Genomic DNA, 18,425 nt, shown 5'->3' with positions numbered 1-18,425 from the left:
CCTGGAGACCTATCCCATGACAGCATGACTTATTTCTGTCAGGAGATTTTCTATAATTCCTTCATTTAGATCCACTGAAAGGATGATGGTTACTCTAAGCAGCTCCTATAGTTCCCACAAAGAATATTACAAGGATTCAGAATGTCTATCACATATAACAAGTGCGCAGCAAAGCTCATGAGTTGATAAACACAATCTATGCTAATGCTCTGTACATTTGTGCAATGGCTAGCATACATTTTGTGATATCATCTTTGTTGAATTACGCAAATACATATAATCAAGAATGTTTACAGAAATCCTCCCTTACAACTAGTATTTAACCTAAGTTGGTCAGTGACAGGAAGAGATATTGTTTTGGGGGAACAGCAACAATTCCACACAATAAATGTTTTGTGAAAAATAGCCAATGCCCTCCATTGCCAGGTACTATTTATCAGAGCTAGATGGCAGTTCAGACACAATTACTAATATTTAAAACGACAATTAAACGCAGTTAAATTTCTTAAAAATACTCTGTCTCAATGCCTCCTTTCTCACCTGGGTTGTGGAGCTGCAAGGGAGAAGGATTAACATAGAATCAGACTAAATTGAGAATGACTGAACTAACAATCCAGGATCCCACAGTGTGATGTTGGCTCTTCTGCCTCATGACATTAGCTTTACACATAAATTCCTTGGGCTTGAGTGTATTTTACTATTAAATGACTGGGATTGCCTGGGCTTGTTTAGTCTGCAGAAAAGAAGAGTGAGGTGGGATTTGATAGTTGCTTTCAACTACCTGAAAGGGGGTTTCAAAGAGGATGGATCTAGACTGTTCTCAGTGGTAGCAGGTGACAGAACAAGGAGAAATGGTCTCAATGCAGTGTGGGAGGTTTAGGTTGGATATTAGGAAAAACTTTTTCACTAGGAGGGTGGTGAAGCACTGGAATGCGTTACCTAGGGAGGTGGTGGAATCTCCTTCCTTTGAGGTTTTTAAGGTCAGGCTTGACAAAGCCCTGGTTGGGATGATTTGGTTGGGGATTGGTCCTGCTTTGAGCGGGGGGGGGACTAGTTGACCTCTTGAGGTCCCTTCCAACCCAGATATTCTATGATTCTATGACTTAAGTAATTCTATGAGGTGCAGCTCATTCTATGACACAAACTGCACCAGACACACGTTATGATTTGCAAAGTTCCTGACCTCTCCCACTTTGTGAGGCACATTTGAAATCAGGTCACATGAGTTCAACTCACCTGATATGGCTGGTGCAGTCAGGAGCCATGGCCAGTATCTGCCGACACTGGAGTTGGAGAAGGCTACCTGTCTAAGGTTCAACCTAGAGGTGTCTGAGGTTGTGTTGGAAGAAACAGCAATGAGCAGATGAGTTCTCCTGCTGGGGAAGTGTGCCTGCTAGTTGTTAATATAGGGATCATGTTAGATCTCAGCTGCATGGCCCTGGCTCTAGCAGTGGTAGCTGGATTCTCTCCATTTACTGTACCTTTCTTCCTCAGAGGCCCCAAAAGATATTATTAGACAATGCTCATCTGCTCCAAAGACTCTCTTAGGAAAGTACCTCAGGGTTTTTTAATTCCTTTGCCCTCCTTTTCATCAATTGTATGAGACCCTGAGAAGAGTTAGTAAGGGGGCATAAGCTACAGAGCTGTTAGTATGCTAACACCTCTTACCACTGTCCTGATTTCTAAAGGTACCTCACAGCTACCACTAACTGCAGGACAGGTGATATACGAGACTTGCATCATAATCGCTGGAGTCAAGCTACAGGAATCAAAACGTAAACTAGGCCTGCATTCATTGCTTGGAGATCACCCACTCACGCTGCCAGTGTAGTGCTGAAATCAGATTGCCTGGGGTCAAACTGATTTGAGAACTCCATACACTGCCAGGGTTGCTCTGTTACAAACTTTAAATGCTGAATTCAAGATCCAAAAGCCTATGCCTGGTGTAAAAGAGGATAACAGAAAAAATCACATTAAGGAGAGAACTTTACATGACAGAAATATGACTTTGTGAACTTGCGAAGAAGCCTTCTGACCCAAGCCCCACACTATGCATAAAGATCTGGGAGGCTCAAATAATTCAGAACCCAAGGCAGTTCCAGAAATATGAATGCATCTTTTGCAAACACCAAGCAGATCCATCCATGCTTTGCAAGGGTTTGTTTCCCTTCATGACTTTGGCTGTGTGGAAGACTCTCCTGATGTAGTGGGTGAGTATATTTCTGAGGCTCTGCTCTCTTGGCTGCCACTTCACTTATCACCCCTCGTTAGATCAGAAAGCATATATAATCTTCCTCCCCTAAAAATTAAGTTACTCATCTCTCTCCTCTCCCCACCTCCTTTTTTTGCTGGGTATTATTTTCTCCCCTACACCATATCTTGGTATATTTCTCTTCCCAAAACACTATCCATATAGTCTCTCCCTTTCCTCCTCAAATCTAGAATACCCTTTCCTTCACACGCCTCATGTACTGCAGTGATTTCTTCTTCAGCCAATGGGCACCACCTTCAGCTTCGCATAGTCATTGTAGCTGCTTATTGCCGCAATGCTTCTTCGTTAGTGGTGCAGGGTTGGTATTGTGCACATGTGAACTCAAAGGTGTTCAGTAGCCAGGCTGTTACACCCCTGTTGCATGAACAAGGACATTAGTCTGTAGTTCCTGGGTTCAAAATGCAAGCTGCTTGAGCAGAACAGAATCAGAATTGCCTGTGTCTGTAGATCAGAATCATAGGACTGGGAGGGATTTCGAGAGGTCCCCTGCACTCATGGCAGGACTAAGTATTATCTAGACCATCCGTGGAAGGAGTCAGTCTAATCTGCTCTTAAAAAATCTCCAATGAGGAGATTCCACAACCTCCCTAGGCAATTTATTCCAGTGCTTAACCACCCTGACAGTTGGGAAGTTTTTCCTAATGTCCAACCTAAACCTCCCTTGCTGGAAGTTAAGCCCATTGCTTCTTGTCCTATACTCTGAGGTTAATAACTATTTTTCTCCCTCCTCTCTATAACAATCTTTTATGTACTTGAAAACTGTTATGTCACCTTTCAGTCTTCTCTTTTCCAGACTAAACAAACCCAATTGTTTCAATCTTCCCTCTTAGGTCATGTTTTCTAGACCTTTAATCATTTCTCAAAAAGAAAAGGAGTACTTGTGGCACCATAGAGACTAACAAATTTATTTGAGCACAAGTTTTCATGAGCTACAGCTCACTTCATCGGATGCATTCAGTGGAAAATACAGTGGGGAGATTTAATCATTTCTGTTGCTCTTCTCTGGACTTTCTTCAATTTGTCCACATCTTTCCTGAAACATGGTGCTCAGAACTGGACACAATACTCCAGTTGAGGCCTAATCAGCACGGAGCAGAGCAGAAGATTTACTTCTCGTGTCTTGCTTACATCCCAGAATGATGTTTGCTTGTTTTGCAACAGTGTTACACTGTTCACTCATATTTAGCTTGTGATCAACTATGACCTCCAGATCCCTTTCCACAGTACTCCTTTCTAGGCAGTCATTTCCCATTTTGTATATGTGCAACTGATTGTTCTTTCCTAAATGGACTATTTTATATTTGCCCTTATTGAATTTCATTCAATTTTCAATAATAACAAATGCAAAGTAATCCACTTAGGAAAGAGATGTGACCACCTGGCATCTCTGCAGGTGCTCAGCTGCAGCACGGGGATCTTGTGTGTCTAGCTGTAGCAGTATGGATTGCTCTTCCATTCTTATAGGGCTAGAATGCTTCTTCTACCTCCTAGGGTTGCCAAGCATCTGGTTTTCGACTGGAATGCTCAGACGAAAAGGGATCTGGGTGGCTCTAGTCAGCACCGCTGACCGGGCCGTTAAAAGTCTGGTCAGCAGCACAGCAGGGCTAAACAGGCTCACTATCTTCCCTGGCTCTGCACAGCTCCCAGAGAAGGCTTCTAGGTGGAGGCGTGGCCATGGGGGCTCTGCGTGCTGTCCCTGCTCTGAGCGCCAGCTCCACACGTCCCATTGGCTGGGAACCGCAGCCATTGAGAGCTGCAGGGGCAGTGCCTGTGGACAGGGGCCGTGCGCAGAACCGCATGGCTGTGCCTCTGTCTAGGAGCTGGAGAGAAATGCTGCCTGCTTCTGGGGGCTGCCTGAGGTAAGCGCCACCCAGAGCCTGCACTCTTAAACTCCTTGTGCACCCCACCCCCCTGCCCCAGGTTGGAATCCCTTCCCGCACCCAAACTCCCTCCCAGACCTCGCACTCTGCGCCCTGCCCCAGAACCCCAATCCCTTTCCCCAACTCAGAGCCCCACCCCCCCACACCCTGAACCCCTCATTTCTGGCCCCAGTCCAGAGTCCGTACCCCCTCCTATACCCTATCCCCCTGCTCCAACCTGGAGCCCCCACCACACTCTAAACCTCTTATTTCTGGCCCCACCCTGGACCCCTCAGCCCCTCCCTCATCCGAACCCAGTGAAAATGAGTGAGGGTGGGGGAGGGCAAATAACGGAAGGAGGGGGGATGGAGTGAGCGGTGGCGGGGCAGGGCAGAAGAGTTCAGTTTTCTGCAATCAGAAAGTTGGCAACCCTGCCACCTCCATTAGTGGCAATGCCAGCAGACTCTGCCTTTTCCTTATCCTTTGGACTATGCACTTGCTGCCCACTACATTGAAACAGCACTTCCTGGGAGTGACTGATGGGAGGTGTTGAGTTCAGAACAGAGTCAACTCTCAAGCTTCACATAGCCTAGCTTGAGGTGGACAAGAAACCTTTCAAAAGGGCAAAAAGGCAAGAACCCTCCCCAACTCTCTGGTACCCTTCTGTATAGAAGATAGCACAGCACACTTTTCAAGGGAGTAGACTGTCCAATTAATACAGTGCAATACAATGCACAACCATTCATGCCAACAGTCACTCTCACAGCAGGACTGAAAGGACACCACTTACTGTCAAAGGGGAATGTGCAGAGTTTGCAAGAACCATGAACTTTTGCAAAGCATGCTTTGGGAGCTCTATAGTTGCAAGAATACTTCCTACCACAGCACACAGGTCAGTCAGGTATGGTCTCAGAGGCTGACATAGAGGGATGTATTTGCCTCAGCTGGCCTCGCTACCATGTTATACATGTTTACCTGCAAGTCATCCATGTGCTGTAAGCAATCCTCATTCTCCACATTGTCCCTGTAGGAAAGCAGCTCCCCATCCACTATCTCCCTGTCAGCCATCATCAGCACATTCATCTGCTCTCGTTGACGCAGCCGGTGGGCTACGGTGTCCTTCCCCAATGCAAGCCCCTTTTGGCTTCCCGTCACCTGCACCGCAGACACACCAATATAAATGTCTTTTGGGTTCCACTTGATTCCTGCCTGGCCACCAGAGCTCCGGTACCCAGCAACTTCTGGAATGTGCTGGGAGAGCTCCCTGCCATAGTCCCTTATCCCTTCACTGTGGCTGATTGTCTCAGGGATGGATTGCTTGGAGCTGGAACTCTGCTTCCTGACACTTGGCTGTTCCAGGCTCAGTGCTGTGGAAAGCAGCTTCTCTTGCCGTGCCTGGAAATACTCAGGGTTCAGTTTATGTTTTTTGGGTGCTGGGTAATCTTTCTGACTCTCACTGCTGTAGTAGTTGGAGGGCTCAGACCTTGGTCGTCTTAACTCTGGAAGCAAACAAACCATCAGTCAGAACTGAACAATTGATGTGATAACTTCTGAAAGTGCTCCTGTCATCTATAACACCTCCCTCCTCCTAGGAGTGCAAGTAACAGTTCAGACCATGCCTTGGGACACAATGGTCTAATTTATGCAGGAGAAGTGACTGTCACACCTGGGAGGGAACCACTCCTATGAGTGGTTCATACTTCCTTTCCAAACAGCTAGAATTTTATACCTTTTGAGACACTTTTACACTTGCCAATGCTCCTGCAAATACAGGGAATGCTACAGAGAGACAGGGAGCTGGGAGCAAAGAAACAGGGCAGACACAGAACAGCTTCACTTAACATCCTCTCCACCTCTCCCAAGTAAACTGCCTGCTCCAGGCCACTATGAGTATGTCTACACTGCAGCTGGGAGTTGTAATTCTCATCATGGGCAGGCAGACAGACTCACACTAGCTCTGCTTTAGTTGCATGCTAAAGATAGCAGTGTGGACACTGAGGCATGGACAGCAGCTTTTACCCACTTGAGCTCAGAACCAGGGGGTTGGGCAGGTTTGGACTTGGGTGGCTAACCTAAGCTGTGGCCCATTCCATAACATCCACATTGCTACTTGTAGCATACTAGCCATGCTTAAGTTAGCACTAGTCTGTTTACCTGCACAGGGAATCATACCTCCCAGCTGCAGTGGTAGACATACCCTGCATGTCGTGTGTTAGCACAGAGAAACCTACAGTCAGGTTTTTTTTTTTTTGTTTTTTTTTACCTGTATTTGAACTGGACATAACAGTGACACCCTTCTGAGGCTCTTGAGAAGTAATTATTTCACTTTGCCACTGGGCAACCCAGCTCTCTGTGTTCGGCTCCCCACTCGAAGGGCAGTGAATTCTGGGATTTTGCCCAAGCTGAACTTGCTCATCTCGCTGTAGCTGCTCCAGACACTCTGCCAACTTCACATGACCCCGAGACCGAGCAATAGCCAGTGGCAGTCTCCCAAGAGAATCAGGAATAGAGATGGCTCGGCGGTCCCACTTATACAGCACAATGGCTGCATCCACGTGGCCCAGTGCACATGCCCACATCTGAAAGAGAAAAGGACAATTGGCTAACCCAGGACACATCTGTAGGTGCTTCACTCTCTGGCTAAGGCAGTGGAGTCCTCTCTTGTTCTCCTCTCAGATCACTGGCAAACAGCTCTTATCAGCAGAACTTGGCAAATGCTTCAACACCAAAGGATAGCTTTTATAAGTCACATCTGAATAAGTGGTCATTATGGAGGACTAGACAAGTCCTACTCTCTACTTCCTGGGAGAAGGAGTTGCCTATCCATCTATAATAAATTAAGATGAAATTTTCTTATTGAGCAACAAGTGAAATTTTCATATGGGCATAAATCTCAGCAATGCTCCAGAGACAGAAGAGTTCAACTGCATACACACAGGAATTATAGACAGATGAGCACATGAGCAGCAGGATTAAAGCTAGGAAAGGGAGAAATGTAGGGGGTCCTTACATTTCATATGAATTTCGTATCTGGCTTTCAAAGGACCAAGTGGCCACATGGGGAGACATCAGCTATGCCATGCTTGCTTTGGAACTCTGCTCACAAAAGGGAACACAATGAGCTGTAACATGGTAGGAAAGGGTCAGTCAGAAGCAAACTGCAAGGCAGGCTCCTGGACAGTTGGGACTTGTTATATTCTGTATTTAATAATCATGCAAAAGTCAAACATTTAGGACAATGCTAGAGAAGCAGGAACCTAGAAAGACCTCTCCACAGAAGTTAAAAGCAGCCAGCAACTACACAATTCTTAATAAGAAAGTATTCTCGGGACCATAACAAATGGGCAAGTTTTAAAACTCAGTCTCTGAGACAGTGCTTAATATAGTGTGGGAGCTAAGAGAATACTAATGAGTATAAATAAAGGAACCATGTCTGGCGTCTCATTAAGGCTGGCAGTAGCATCTTTGCACTCAAACACCGCTTGTTGTCAATGTCACAGAGAGTGCAACTGTGCACGTTATAGCTTTATGAAAGCTTATTCCTGTCTGTCTACTAACTAAAGAGATGGTTGAGCACATACACATGTGCACCTGTCTAAATAGGCCAGCAGGTACTGTACCAGCTCAGCCCTGGTGTAAGAGGTTCAACCACACTCAACCTCAAGAAATGGCACTTGCTTATACCAGAGCCGACTCTGGCCCATAAACTTACTCCTTTTACACAATGGCCTTGAACCTCTGCTTACAGTTATCCATTCTAACTTTTCAGCTTGTATCAATGATTAACACACTTAAGACTTGAATTATTGTTATTAAAATAAGAAAAGAAAAATGCTCTAAACAGCACTTGGCATCTTGGGCAGCAGCATCCCAGAAGAGTCAAGAGTTGCAAAATTATTTGTTAAGACATTGTCTACACCTTCTACAAGAGTTACACGGTGTGACTAGAAGCGTTACTCTAAATCAGTTTAATCAAACCAGTGCACACTAGGGGGTTGCACTGATTGAACTAGATGGATTCTAAACCTAGTTATATCAATGAACAAACTGTGGGTAGTCCAGCCCTGACAGTGTTTGCAGTGTTGTTGTAACCGTGTTGGTCCCAAGATATTAGAGAGACAAGGTGGGGGGAGGTAATATCTTTTATTGGACGGACTTCTGTTGGTGAGATAGACATGCTTTTGAGCTTACACACATCAACTGAAGAAGAGTTTTGTGTTAGCTCGAAAGGTGAGAGACAACCAACAGAAGTTCATACAATTAAAGATATTACCTCAAGTACTTTGTCAGCCCTAAGAGTGTCACTCCAACTTCTCACAGGGGATATGCTCATCTAAAAAATTCCACCTGGCTTTGGGAATTAGTTTTTATTTGGACCTATTCTTGGTTCAATGTATGTTGGATTTTCTAGGTTATCAGGAAACGTAACTATGAGTTCACCGGCTTTGACACAATAGGATGATTGAGACCTCCACAGACAGGAAAACATGTAAACAGACCAACTAGTAAAAAAAGACAAGTTCCTTTTCCTCAAGGCAGCAAAGCAGAGATGCTTGGGTAAAACAAGAGATCTGGAAACAAGAAAACCCACCCCACACTTCTTCAAAAAATTGGGATAACTATTTTGGTTTTTCTCGGAGCAAAACACTCTAAGACCTGCTAGAGTCATGTTGTTATTTATACAGCATAACAGTATGCAAGATACTTGCATAGAATATCAGGGTTGGAAGGGACCTCAGGAGATCATCTAGTCCAACCCCCTGCTCAAAACAGGACCAGTCCCCCAATTTTTGCCACAGAACCCTAAATGGCCCCCTCAAGGATTGAACTCACAACCCTGGGTTTAGCAGACCAATGTTCAAACCAAGATACATCTACTCCATTAGACTGCAAAAGTTCAAGAGGACTTGGAACGGCAGCAAAGAAGGAGCTCATCACCCCCTTGAGGAGGATCATTCTCCTGTCTCAGTGGACTGAGTCACTGGCACAGAAAGAATGCTCTGCTACTTACCAGTGGAGTGCAGGAGAAGTGATCCACGTTCAAAGGGTCAACTTCCAGTTCCAAATCAATGCTGTCTGCATGCTTGGTGCTGCACAGGAAATGAGAGCAGAAATGATGTTCTGTAGCTTGGTTAAGATCCTTACACAAAACCACAGCTTTACACCCCAAGACCTGACCACAAAAAGAAGAGCTGAACACATGCCTACAATGCACATTTGTTATAGCTGGTGGCCTGGGTTTTGTGCCACTTCTCAACAGCTCGCGAGAAAGGAGAGTCTGGATTAGGGAGGAGGATGGTCTAGTGCATAGGGCACTGGACTTGGATGAAAACACAGGTTCCATTCCAAGGTCAACCCCAAACTTCCTGGATGACCCGAGACAAGTCACTTGACCTACTTCGTGCCTCTGTTCCCCACCTGAAAAATGGGCATAACGCTTCCCTGTCTCACAGTGGTGCTGCCTATAATGCCATGAATGATTCTGTAGCATTCAGATACTACCATGATGAGTGCCAATAAGTATCTAGACAAAGAGTTCAGGATCTGCCTCATAGACTGGGGCCTTTAGCTCCCATAAACTCTGGTGACAAACACTAGGCTGTTATTTTATACCGCATGCACACCCCTACAGACTGCTCACAAAGAAAATAGGCTAAATTAAGTGAAACACTTGACAGTACAAAGAGGGGAAAGGGAAATAGTGGCCCCAGAACAAATGGATAGGGCAAATCTAGAGAGCTTACTGGGATCCACAGTAAGTCAAGTTTAAATCACCTTCTATTTATGAAGTAGAAGATGGAGACAGGCCAGCAATGAAAACATCAAACATATACAGCTAATGTAATGAGAACCCAGATCTTCCACTTTCCAGGTGAGCACAATGCCAGCGCAAGGCCAGCACATACATGCCAACCCAAGCAAGTTACTAGCTTCCATGTAAAAGGCTGAGGCACTTGGCCCGGGGAAATCACAACAAGGGGATAATTTTATCCCCTAAATTCAGAGAAGAAAGCTATGTGACAGACTGGGGATTTGTCTGTGGTAAGGGTGAACTCCCTCTTGTTTTGTAAATGCCATTTTGTTCCAGGGGCCCCACTTTATTGTAGTCTCTATTGTGGATTAGAACATCCATATTGCAGCGGGGGCTTGACACCTAGTTAAATGATGTTGTCTAAGAAGCTGACAGAGCAACACAGGCACATCAACTGATTGTCTCTCAAAGGCAGGTCAATCCTAGGAACATTTAATTCTCTACACAGTAGTCTGGATAGGAACAGAGGCCAGAGTTTCTCAACCTGGACATGTGGCCAAAGAAGTCAGAGACTACATTTAAGGGGGAATGTGCTGTGTGAAGGGAGGTCATATTCAGCACCTCAGAATAAAGGGCTTGAGGAGAGAGAAGGCAGGAGTTCAGGACAGTTTTTTTCCAATAATCTAACTCCCCAGTGCTTTCAAGAGTAAAGTTTCTCTCATTAAGAAACCCCTTTCCTAAGACTGTGTTTCTTACTTGCCTGCCACGTTGTTCCCAAAGAGATTAATTGAGAGGCTCAGAGCATCCACAGCAAAGTAGATCTCAGAGAATGGATAAAACCAATTGGGTGGCTCAGGTGGGCTGGAGCACTGGTTCTGATTGTACTGAAGGATTCAACTGCCCAAGAATGGTGCAGACATGGGGGATGCTCCCAGGAGTGCACCTGAGATCCCCAGTGCTAGGACCAATGACCAGTCAACTATCCAAACCCAGGGGGCTTAGAAGCATGTGGGATCCAGCGGTTGGGTCCACTCACAACAGACTGGTACCCATGCACAACGGGGGCCTGGGACAGGTTGTAGCAAGCAGCATCCTCTGCAAAGTGTGAGAGACACCCAGAAACTCAGGCCAACCAGAGATTATACCTGCTTCCTGCAGCCTGTACACTGATGATTCAGAAGTCTGAAGCATTGGGTCTTACCGCCATTTGATGAGGGTCTGGATCAGTGTTGCATAGCCCTGAGCAGCAGCAAGGTGTAGCAAGGTCATTCCTCGGAAAGTCTTCGAATGGATCAAGTGTTTGGACTTTGTCCAGCAGGCACGACTCATCATCTTCTCACACACCACCACCACACGGCTCTCAAAGCAGCTGCCCAAAGTCCCGGTCCCAGACACACACTGCAAGGAATATGCACATCTCAGAAGCTGTCATCTGGGAGGGTGGCTTGGACTCACATCCTGCACAGGGCAGGACTTGTTAGGCCATTGTGTGCATTTGCTTTTAAAAATAATTAGTGATAGGGAAGTGACAGAAGGGGATGAATGTGACACGAGGAACAAGACAAAAGCTGACAGGTTACCTTATTTATTTGCACTAACCTGTACTTACAGTCAACTCTATATGGTAACTTTCCACATTAGGGTGGTCACTGTAATCCATTACAAGTGGCACACTGGGTACAAGAGGGTGCCCTTCTCATGGACTACCTGAGCTAGGAGGAGACGCTGAGCACTCCACTCCCACCAAAGCCAGTGCCTCTCAGAACCAGACCTGGAAAGAGTACTTAAACAGGTAATAGCAGCAATGACCAAAAGCCAAGAGCCATGGCTGGTCAAGAGCTGTGCAGAAAGATTCTGGGAAGCAGAATTGCAGGTGTTCTGTCATATCTGTGGATAAAGACGACTTCAATCACTTGTACCGCACCCTAAGAAGAATTAAATCACAAAAAGGCCTCTTAACAGGAGGTAGAATGTGTATGTTACTGCCCACAGCAAAACTGTAGCAGTGCTGACAGGAACTGTAACTGCGAGGTCTCTGGAGCCACAGCGATCTAGGAGTCTGAACAAATAGAAAGCCCAGATACTGTGTGCTGAGTTCAAAAGACTCCTGTTATGAGTTGCTTCTTCACTGCTACCCAAGGCACTGTTCTCTCTGGACACCCAGAACTCCTAGACCAGCTAATGTCTTTGATTTTCTCAGTGATGATCAGGTGAAAGACACCTAAATATGCAATTATTACCGTGTTTCCTGCCAGCCCCTTCCCTGGTTTATCTGTTCTGTAGGCTGGAATGTGCTTCCAAAGGCAGAAGCTGTATAATGGGCTCAATGCTGCCTCAATCAGAGCTATAAATGCTGGATTTCCCTCACAGACCAGACACTCTGAAATGGAATTGCCCAACCCTATATGCTTACAGACTGGATTTCTGTTCCAAACAGCATATCTCGCCAGCGGGGCACTTCTCCTCCCCAAGGGGTCCCCCATTGCTGCTCTGCTCCTCATCCCCATCATCAGGTACATTTTAAAAAGACTCCAAGTTACAAGTGCTAATAGAGCTCTTTTTATGTGGCTAGCGAACCTCCCACTCCAGGCTATAATCCCCTCCTGTCTCATTGGACTATGTCAACATTGAGATGGGAGAAGTCCTAGGTAATACTGCAGGTAGCATAGTGATGATTCAACAGGTGACTCTTCCATCTGAGCAAGTACTGAACCAGTGCAACAGCACTGATGTTAGGCAGCTGTAGGAGGTGCAGTCTCTAGAATGAGATATAAAGCCAACTCCTGCCTACTTGTGGACTGTAATGATCCCATGGCATTTTTTTGCATAACTAAAGCTGTTAGCTCCAAAGCAATGGTCAAATTCCACCTTTGGTAACTTATTTGGTTGCATTAAGTTCCCGAGTAGCTTTAACTGCTGTGGTTCCTACAGTGTTCTTCACTTCTGACCCTAAACTATTGTGTTGCTGTGTGCCATTAAACAGCAGCCATATTTGACCCTCCGAGGTGAATGAATTCCCAGGATGGATGTACTGATCTCTGTTTGTGGTTTGTAAATCAGCAGTTATGTTTGTAAATTGCTTTGAACCCTTGGGAATCAAAGGCGCTTTTGACTGTCAAGTAAATTTAAACAAAATGTAAAGTTTAAAATTTAAAAATCCTGAACTCAGAGGGAACCCCTTACTCAACGGACAGATCTGATAATTCAATACTTGTTTTGTAACATGCCCCACTGTGCCTAAGTACTGCAGCAGCACACACTGATCTGCTATCCCTTCCATTCCTAAACATAACTGGGAGTGTTCAGGGTGAGCTTTAATTTAACCTCCTGGCTTTGTCACTGTGTGACAGCCCAAACACATAGCATGGGCTAGTTCTCTTCCTTAAAGGAGTTCACACTGAAAAGACAAAAGAAATCCCTTTCTAGAAGTGCAAGAGTTAACTCGAGAGATTTGAAGAGTTCCTCTGGGAGTCATATGACGTGATTGGAATAACAGAGACTTGGTGGGATAACTCACATGACTGGAGTACAGTCATGGATGGTTATAAACTGTTCAGGAAGGACAGGCAGGGCAGAAAAGGTGGGGGAGTAGCACTGTATGTAAGGGAGCAGTATGACTGCTCAGAGCTCCGGTATGAAACTGTGGAAAAACCTGAGTGTCTCTGGATTAAGTTTAGAAGTGTGTGCAACAAGAGTGATGTCATGGTGGGAGTCTGCTATAGACCACCGGACCAGGGGGATGAGGTGGATGAGGCTTTCTTCCGGCAACTCACGGAAGCTACTAGATCGCATGCCCTGATTCTCATGGGTGACTTTAATTTTCCTGATATCTGCTGGGAGAGCAATACAGCGGTGCATAGACAATCCAGGAAGTTTTTGGAAAGCGTAGGGGACAATTTCCTGGTGCAAGTGCTAGGGGAGCCGACTAGGGGGAGCGCTTTTCTTGACCTGCTGCTCACAAACCGGGTAGAATTAGTGGGGGAAGCAAAAGTGGATGGGAATCTGGGAGGCAGTGACCATGAGTTGGTTGAGTTCAGGATCCTGACGCAGGGAAGAAAGGTAAGCAGCAGGATACGGACCCTGGACTTCAGGAAAGCAGACTTTGACTCCCTCAGGGAACAGATGGCCAGGATCCCCTGGGGGACTAACATGAAAGGGAAGGGAGTCCAGGAGAGCTGGCTGTATTTCAAGGAATCCCTGTTGAGGTTACAGGGACAAACCATCCCGATGAGTCGAAAGAATAGTAAATATGGCAGGCGACCAGCTTGGCTTAATGGTGAAATCCTAGCGGATCTTAAACATAAAAAAGAAGCTTACAAGAAGTGGAAGGTTGGACATATGACCAGGGAAGAGTATAAAAATATTGCTCGGGCATGTAGGAAAGATATCAGGAGGGCCAAATCGCACCTGGAGCTGCAGCTAGCAAGAGATGTCAAGAGTAACAAGAAGGGTTTCTTCAGGTATGTTGGCAACAAGAAGAAAGCCAAGGAAAGTGTGGGCCCCTTACTGAATGAGGGAGGCAAGCTAGTGACAGAGGATGTGGAAAAAGCTAATGTACTCAATGCTTTTTTTGCCTCTGTTTTCACTAACAAGGTCAGCTCCCAGACTGCTGTGCTGGGCAACACAAAATGGGGAAGAGATGGCCAGCCCTCTGTAGAGATAGAGGTGGTTAGGGACTATTTAGAAAAGCTGGACGTGCACAAGTCCATGGGGCCGGACGAATTGCATCCGAGAGTGCTGAAGGAATTGGCGGCTGTGATTGCAGAGCCCTTGGCCATTATCTTTGAAAACTCGTGGCGAACGGGGGAAGTCCCGGATGACTGGAAAAAGGCTAATGTAGTGCCCATCTTTAAAAAAGGGAAGAAGGAGGATCCTGGGAACTACAGGCCAGTCAGCCTCACCTCAGTCCCTGGAAAAATCATGGAGCAGGTCCTCAAAGAATCAATCCTGAAGCACTTAGAGGAGAGGATAGTGATCAGGAACAGTCAGCATGGATTCACCAAGGGAAGGTCATGCCTGACTAATCTAATCGCCTTTTATGATGAGATTACTGGTTCTGTGGATGAAGGGAAAGCAGTGGATGTATTGTTTCTTGACTTTAGCAAAGCTTTTGACACGGTCTCCCACAGCATTCTTGTCAGCAAGTTAAGGAAGTATGGGCTGGATGAATGCACTATAAGGTGGGTAGAAAGCTGGCTAGATTGTCGGGCTCAACGGGTAGTGATCAATGGCTCCATGTCTAGTTGGCAGCCGGTGTCAAGTGGAGTGCCCCAGGGGTCGGTCCTGGGGCCCGTTTTGTTCAATATCTTCATAAATGATCTGGAGGATGGTGTGGATTGCACTCTCAGCAAATTTGCGGATGATACTAAACTGGGAGGAGTGGTAGATACGCTGGAGGGGAGGGATAGGATACAGAAGGACCTAGACAAATTGGAGGATTGGGCCAAAAGAAATCTAATGAGGTTCAATAAGGATAAGTGCAGGGTCCTGCACTTAGGATGGAAGAATCCAATGCACCGCTACAGACTAGGGACCGAATGGCTCGGCAGCAGTTCTGCGGAAAAGGACCTAGGGGTGACAGTGGACGAGAAGCTGGATATGAGTCAGCAGTGTGCCCTTGTTGCCAAGAAGGCCAATGGCATTTTGGGATGTATAAGTAGGGGCATAGCGAGCAGATCGAGGGACGTGATCGTTCCCCTCTATTCGACACTGGTGAGGCCTCATCTGGAGTACTGTGTCCAGTTTTGGGCCCCACACTACAGGAAGGATGTGGATAAATTGGAAAGAGTACAACGAAGGGCAACGAAAATGATTAGGGGTCTAGAGCACATGACTTATGAGGAGAGGCTGAGGGAGCTGGGATTGTTTAGTCTGCAGAAGAGAAGAATGAGGGGGGATTTGATAGCTGCTTTCAACTACCTGAAAGGGGGTTTCAAAGAGGATGGCTCTAGACTGTTCTCAATGGTAGCAGATGACAGAACGAGGAGTAATGGTCTCAAGTTGCAATGGGGGAGGTTTAGCTTGGATATTAGGAAAAACTTTTTCACTAAGAGGGTGGTGAAACACTGGAATGCGTTACCTAGGGAGGTGGTAGAATCTCCTTCCTTAGAGGTTTTTAAGGTCAGGCTTGACAAAGCCCTGGCTGGGATGATTTAACTGGGACTTGGTCCTGCTTTGAGCAGGGGGTTGGACTAGATGACCTTCTGGGGTCCCTTCCAACCCTGATATTCTATGATTCTATGATTATGTTATATTGTGTAGCTATTTAGTTACAGCCCTTTTAAAACAGGTATTTATGTAATTTCATATTTAGGTATTTTTCAGATGAGAATTAGTGACATCAACATCCTCCAATGCCAGTTCCTGGGAAGGGATGTTTTAATAGTAATGGATATAATTAACCCAAAATGCTGCTTCAGAGCAACAGACAACCTGTAGGGAAATATACGTTTGAACAGAAATACTGGGAAGCAGAATAAAAGTCTTATGAGAAATAATGACCCCTACAAAGAAGATATTTCAGTTAAAACACCTCAGCTTCCCTGTCATTCCAAGACACCAAAGCATGCCCCTATTACAGGCCGATCAGTTAACTCAGGATCATTGTGTATAAGTCTTTGGATACAAGATATAACAATATATCCAATCTAAAATCTGAGCAGCTGATAGCTTTGTTCTCATTAATAATAAAACTTTATCTTGGTTCAGCCTTTAGCTTCAGAAAAAGCATATGGATACTGAGACACCTCAAGTCTGCCAGCCAGTTCTAAGTCTCCTGGATCAAGTTATGCTCAATTACATCTGTGCCACCCCACTGACCTGGCTTGCACTGGTGTGTAACACAGCAGAAAATGGTTTCTGTTCAGCAGGCACCAGTATCACAACATTTGCTTATTTGCTTTAAAGGCAGGAGCTGTTTCAGTGGACATGAAGAAATGGACCTGCTCAGTGGGAGGGCCATGCTGGCTAAGGAGGCAGAGTGAACCTAGGTGTTGGCTTGTGGAGATCTCCCAGATCTAATTGGGATTTGGTGTAGGCGGGGGAGAGGAAGACACCCTAGAGGGGGATGGTAGTGTCTACCTGCTAGTGGGTTATTATTGCTGTTTGATGCCACTACAACCAACCCTGCTGCTGTCACTGGGATGACAGAGACTGCCTGGTTGCTTCGCTCCTGGGACCAAGGCCAGTACAGATGTTGGAGACAGTGTATTTCTGTTCTGCGGTGCATGGTTCTATGATATTTATTAAATAACTATGGAACTGTATGAAAATTTGGTTCTTTCATATTACACTGTACTATATTACTAACAAAGTGATTTATCATTCTGATTCATCACACAGAAAATAGTTAGTCCAGATAGTTTATGAAGCCAGTGGGGTTGTGCGTAGCAGCCTGCACCCTCTGCTACAAGCACACATCAAACAACTACCTGCTCTGGGTGCCATTTCCAACCTTCAGCAGCAGTTCTACGTGCTCCCCAGCAAGAGCTCAGTGGGAGTTAAGCTGTCAGACTAGCATTCAACTAGTATGTAAAAAGGGAATAAGGTATCACTAACAGATGTAAAATCTTTAGAATCCTTCCTGAGCATCACACTGACAGAAGCCTCAATCTTCTTACATCTGTTGGGTCAGCCAATGCCAGGTGGTCTTTATTCTTCATTATGTGCCCATCTCCAAAGGGAGGCTACAGAATTTGGGTTTCTATGTCACTAGAGCAGACTTCCATGGACCATAGATATGCATCTCCTAATAGATTCACAATCAATCCATAAAAGAAGTGAGAACTACTATTTATAATGCTGGTAAAGATGGAGATTTTGAGAGGAGGTTGTAATTAAAAGGTTCTCAAGAGGCAAGTGGTGTTTAAAAGATATCTCCCCCATCCTCCAAAAAGCAAATTCCAGAAGTAGCGCGTAAAAAGCAAAACTGACTCAGTTGCGAAGGACTCATACTTGCGTCTGGGTTCCTCCATTCCCGCTCCCGTTGCCCCCGCCTCCTACTCCTTGTTTGTGCTGCTGGGATCCCGTCATCTCAGCCATTCTCCTTTCCATCTGCTCAAGTCGTTCCAAGATTGACATCCTGAACTGATTATCTAGGTCAAAACAGACAGAGTTATGACATTTCCATGGAAGACAAATGCAAGCTTTCGGTGACCTCCTGCACAAAATCACAAATGGGACCTGGCACCAGGAGGAGATGCACAGAAGGCGAGCTCTATTTTGTAATTCATACTGTCAGAAGCAGGATCCCGGAATAATTTCCTGTCTCAGACAGACTCTCTGACCAGGGAAGCTGGTGAACATCTCCAAAGCAAAAGGAAGTAAAGATTAAAGACAGTCAGAACTGGAGATTTCCTGAAAGAACTCTGGACAGTCCTCATGCTGCACTCGGAGCCCACCTCCTGTTCAGGTGGAGGCTGTGGAGTGGAGTTGCTCTCCTCTAGATCACAAGAGTAGAAGAGCACCTGCTTCTGTCCCATTATTGTATCTCCTTGATACTTTCTGCTTGTTATGTTCAAGTATCTAACAATTCAGAGTCTTG

General features: G+C 45.7%; 1 protein-coding gene across 19 annotated transcripts in view; it reads right to left on the bottom strand.

Annotated features, from left to right (window-relative positions):
• The window catches only part of CAMTA1 (calmodulin binding transcription activator 1), a 927,426-nt gene that overhangs the window by 35,808 nt on the left and 873,193 nt on the right, over positions 1-18,425 (bottom strand). For all 19 annotated transcript variants that reach the window (XM_038376458.1, XM_038376466.1, XM_038376465.1 and 16 more), the window contains 5 exons: positions 17,837-17,976; positions 11,085-11,281; positions 9,143-9,221; positions 6,395-6,710; positions 5,107-5,630 (listed from right to left, as the gene is read on the bottom strand). In XM_038376458.1, the coding sequence (XP_038232386.1) occupies positions 5,107-5,630; positions 6,395-6,710; positions 9,143-9,221; positions 11,085-11,281; positions 17,837-17,976 (1,256 nt within the window). The remainder of the gene's footprint in view (positions 1-5,106; positions 5,631-6,394; positions 6,711-9,142; positions 9,222-11,084; positions 11,282-17,836; positions 17,977-18,425) is intronic.

The sequence above is a fragment of the Dermochelys coriacea genome, chromosome 18, assembly GCF_009764565.3.
Source record: "Dermochelys coriacea isolate rDerCor1 chromosome 18, rDerCor1.pri.v4, whole genome shotgun sequence".
NCBI classification, from domain to species: Eukaryota; Metazoa; Chordata; order Testudines; family Dermochelyidae; genus Dermochelys; species Dermochelys coriacea.
The sequence above is the reverse complement of the archived record's forward strand: the minus strand, read 5'-3'. Positions and strand labels throughout refer to the sequence as shown.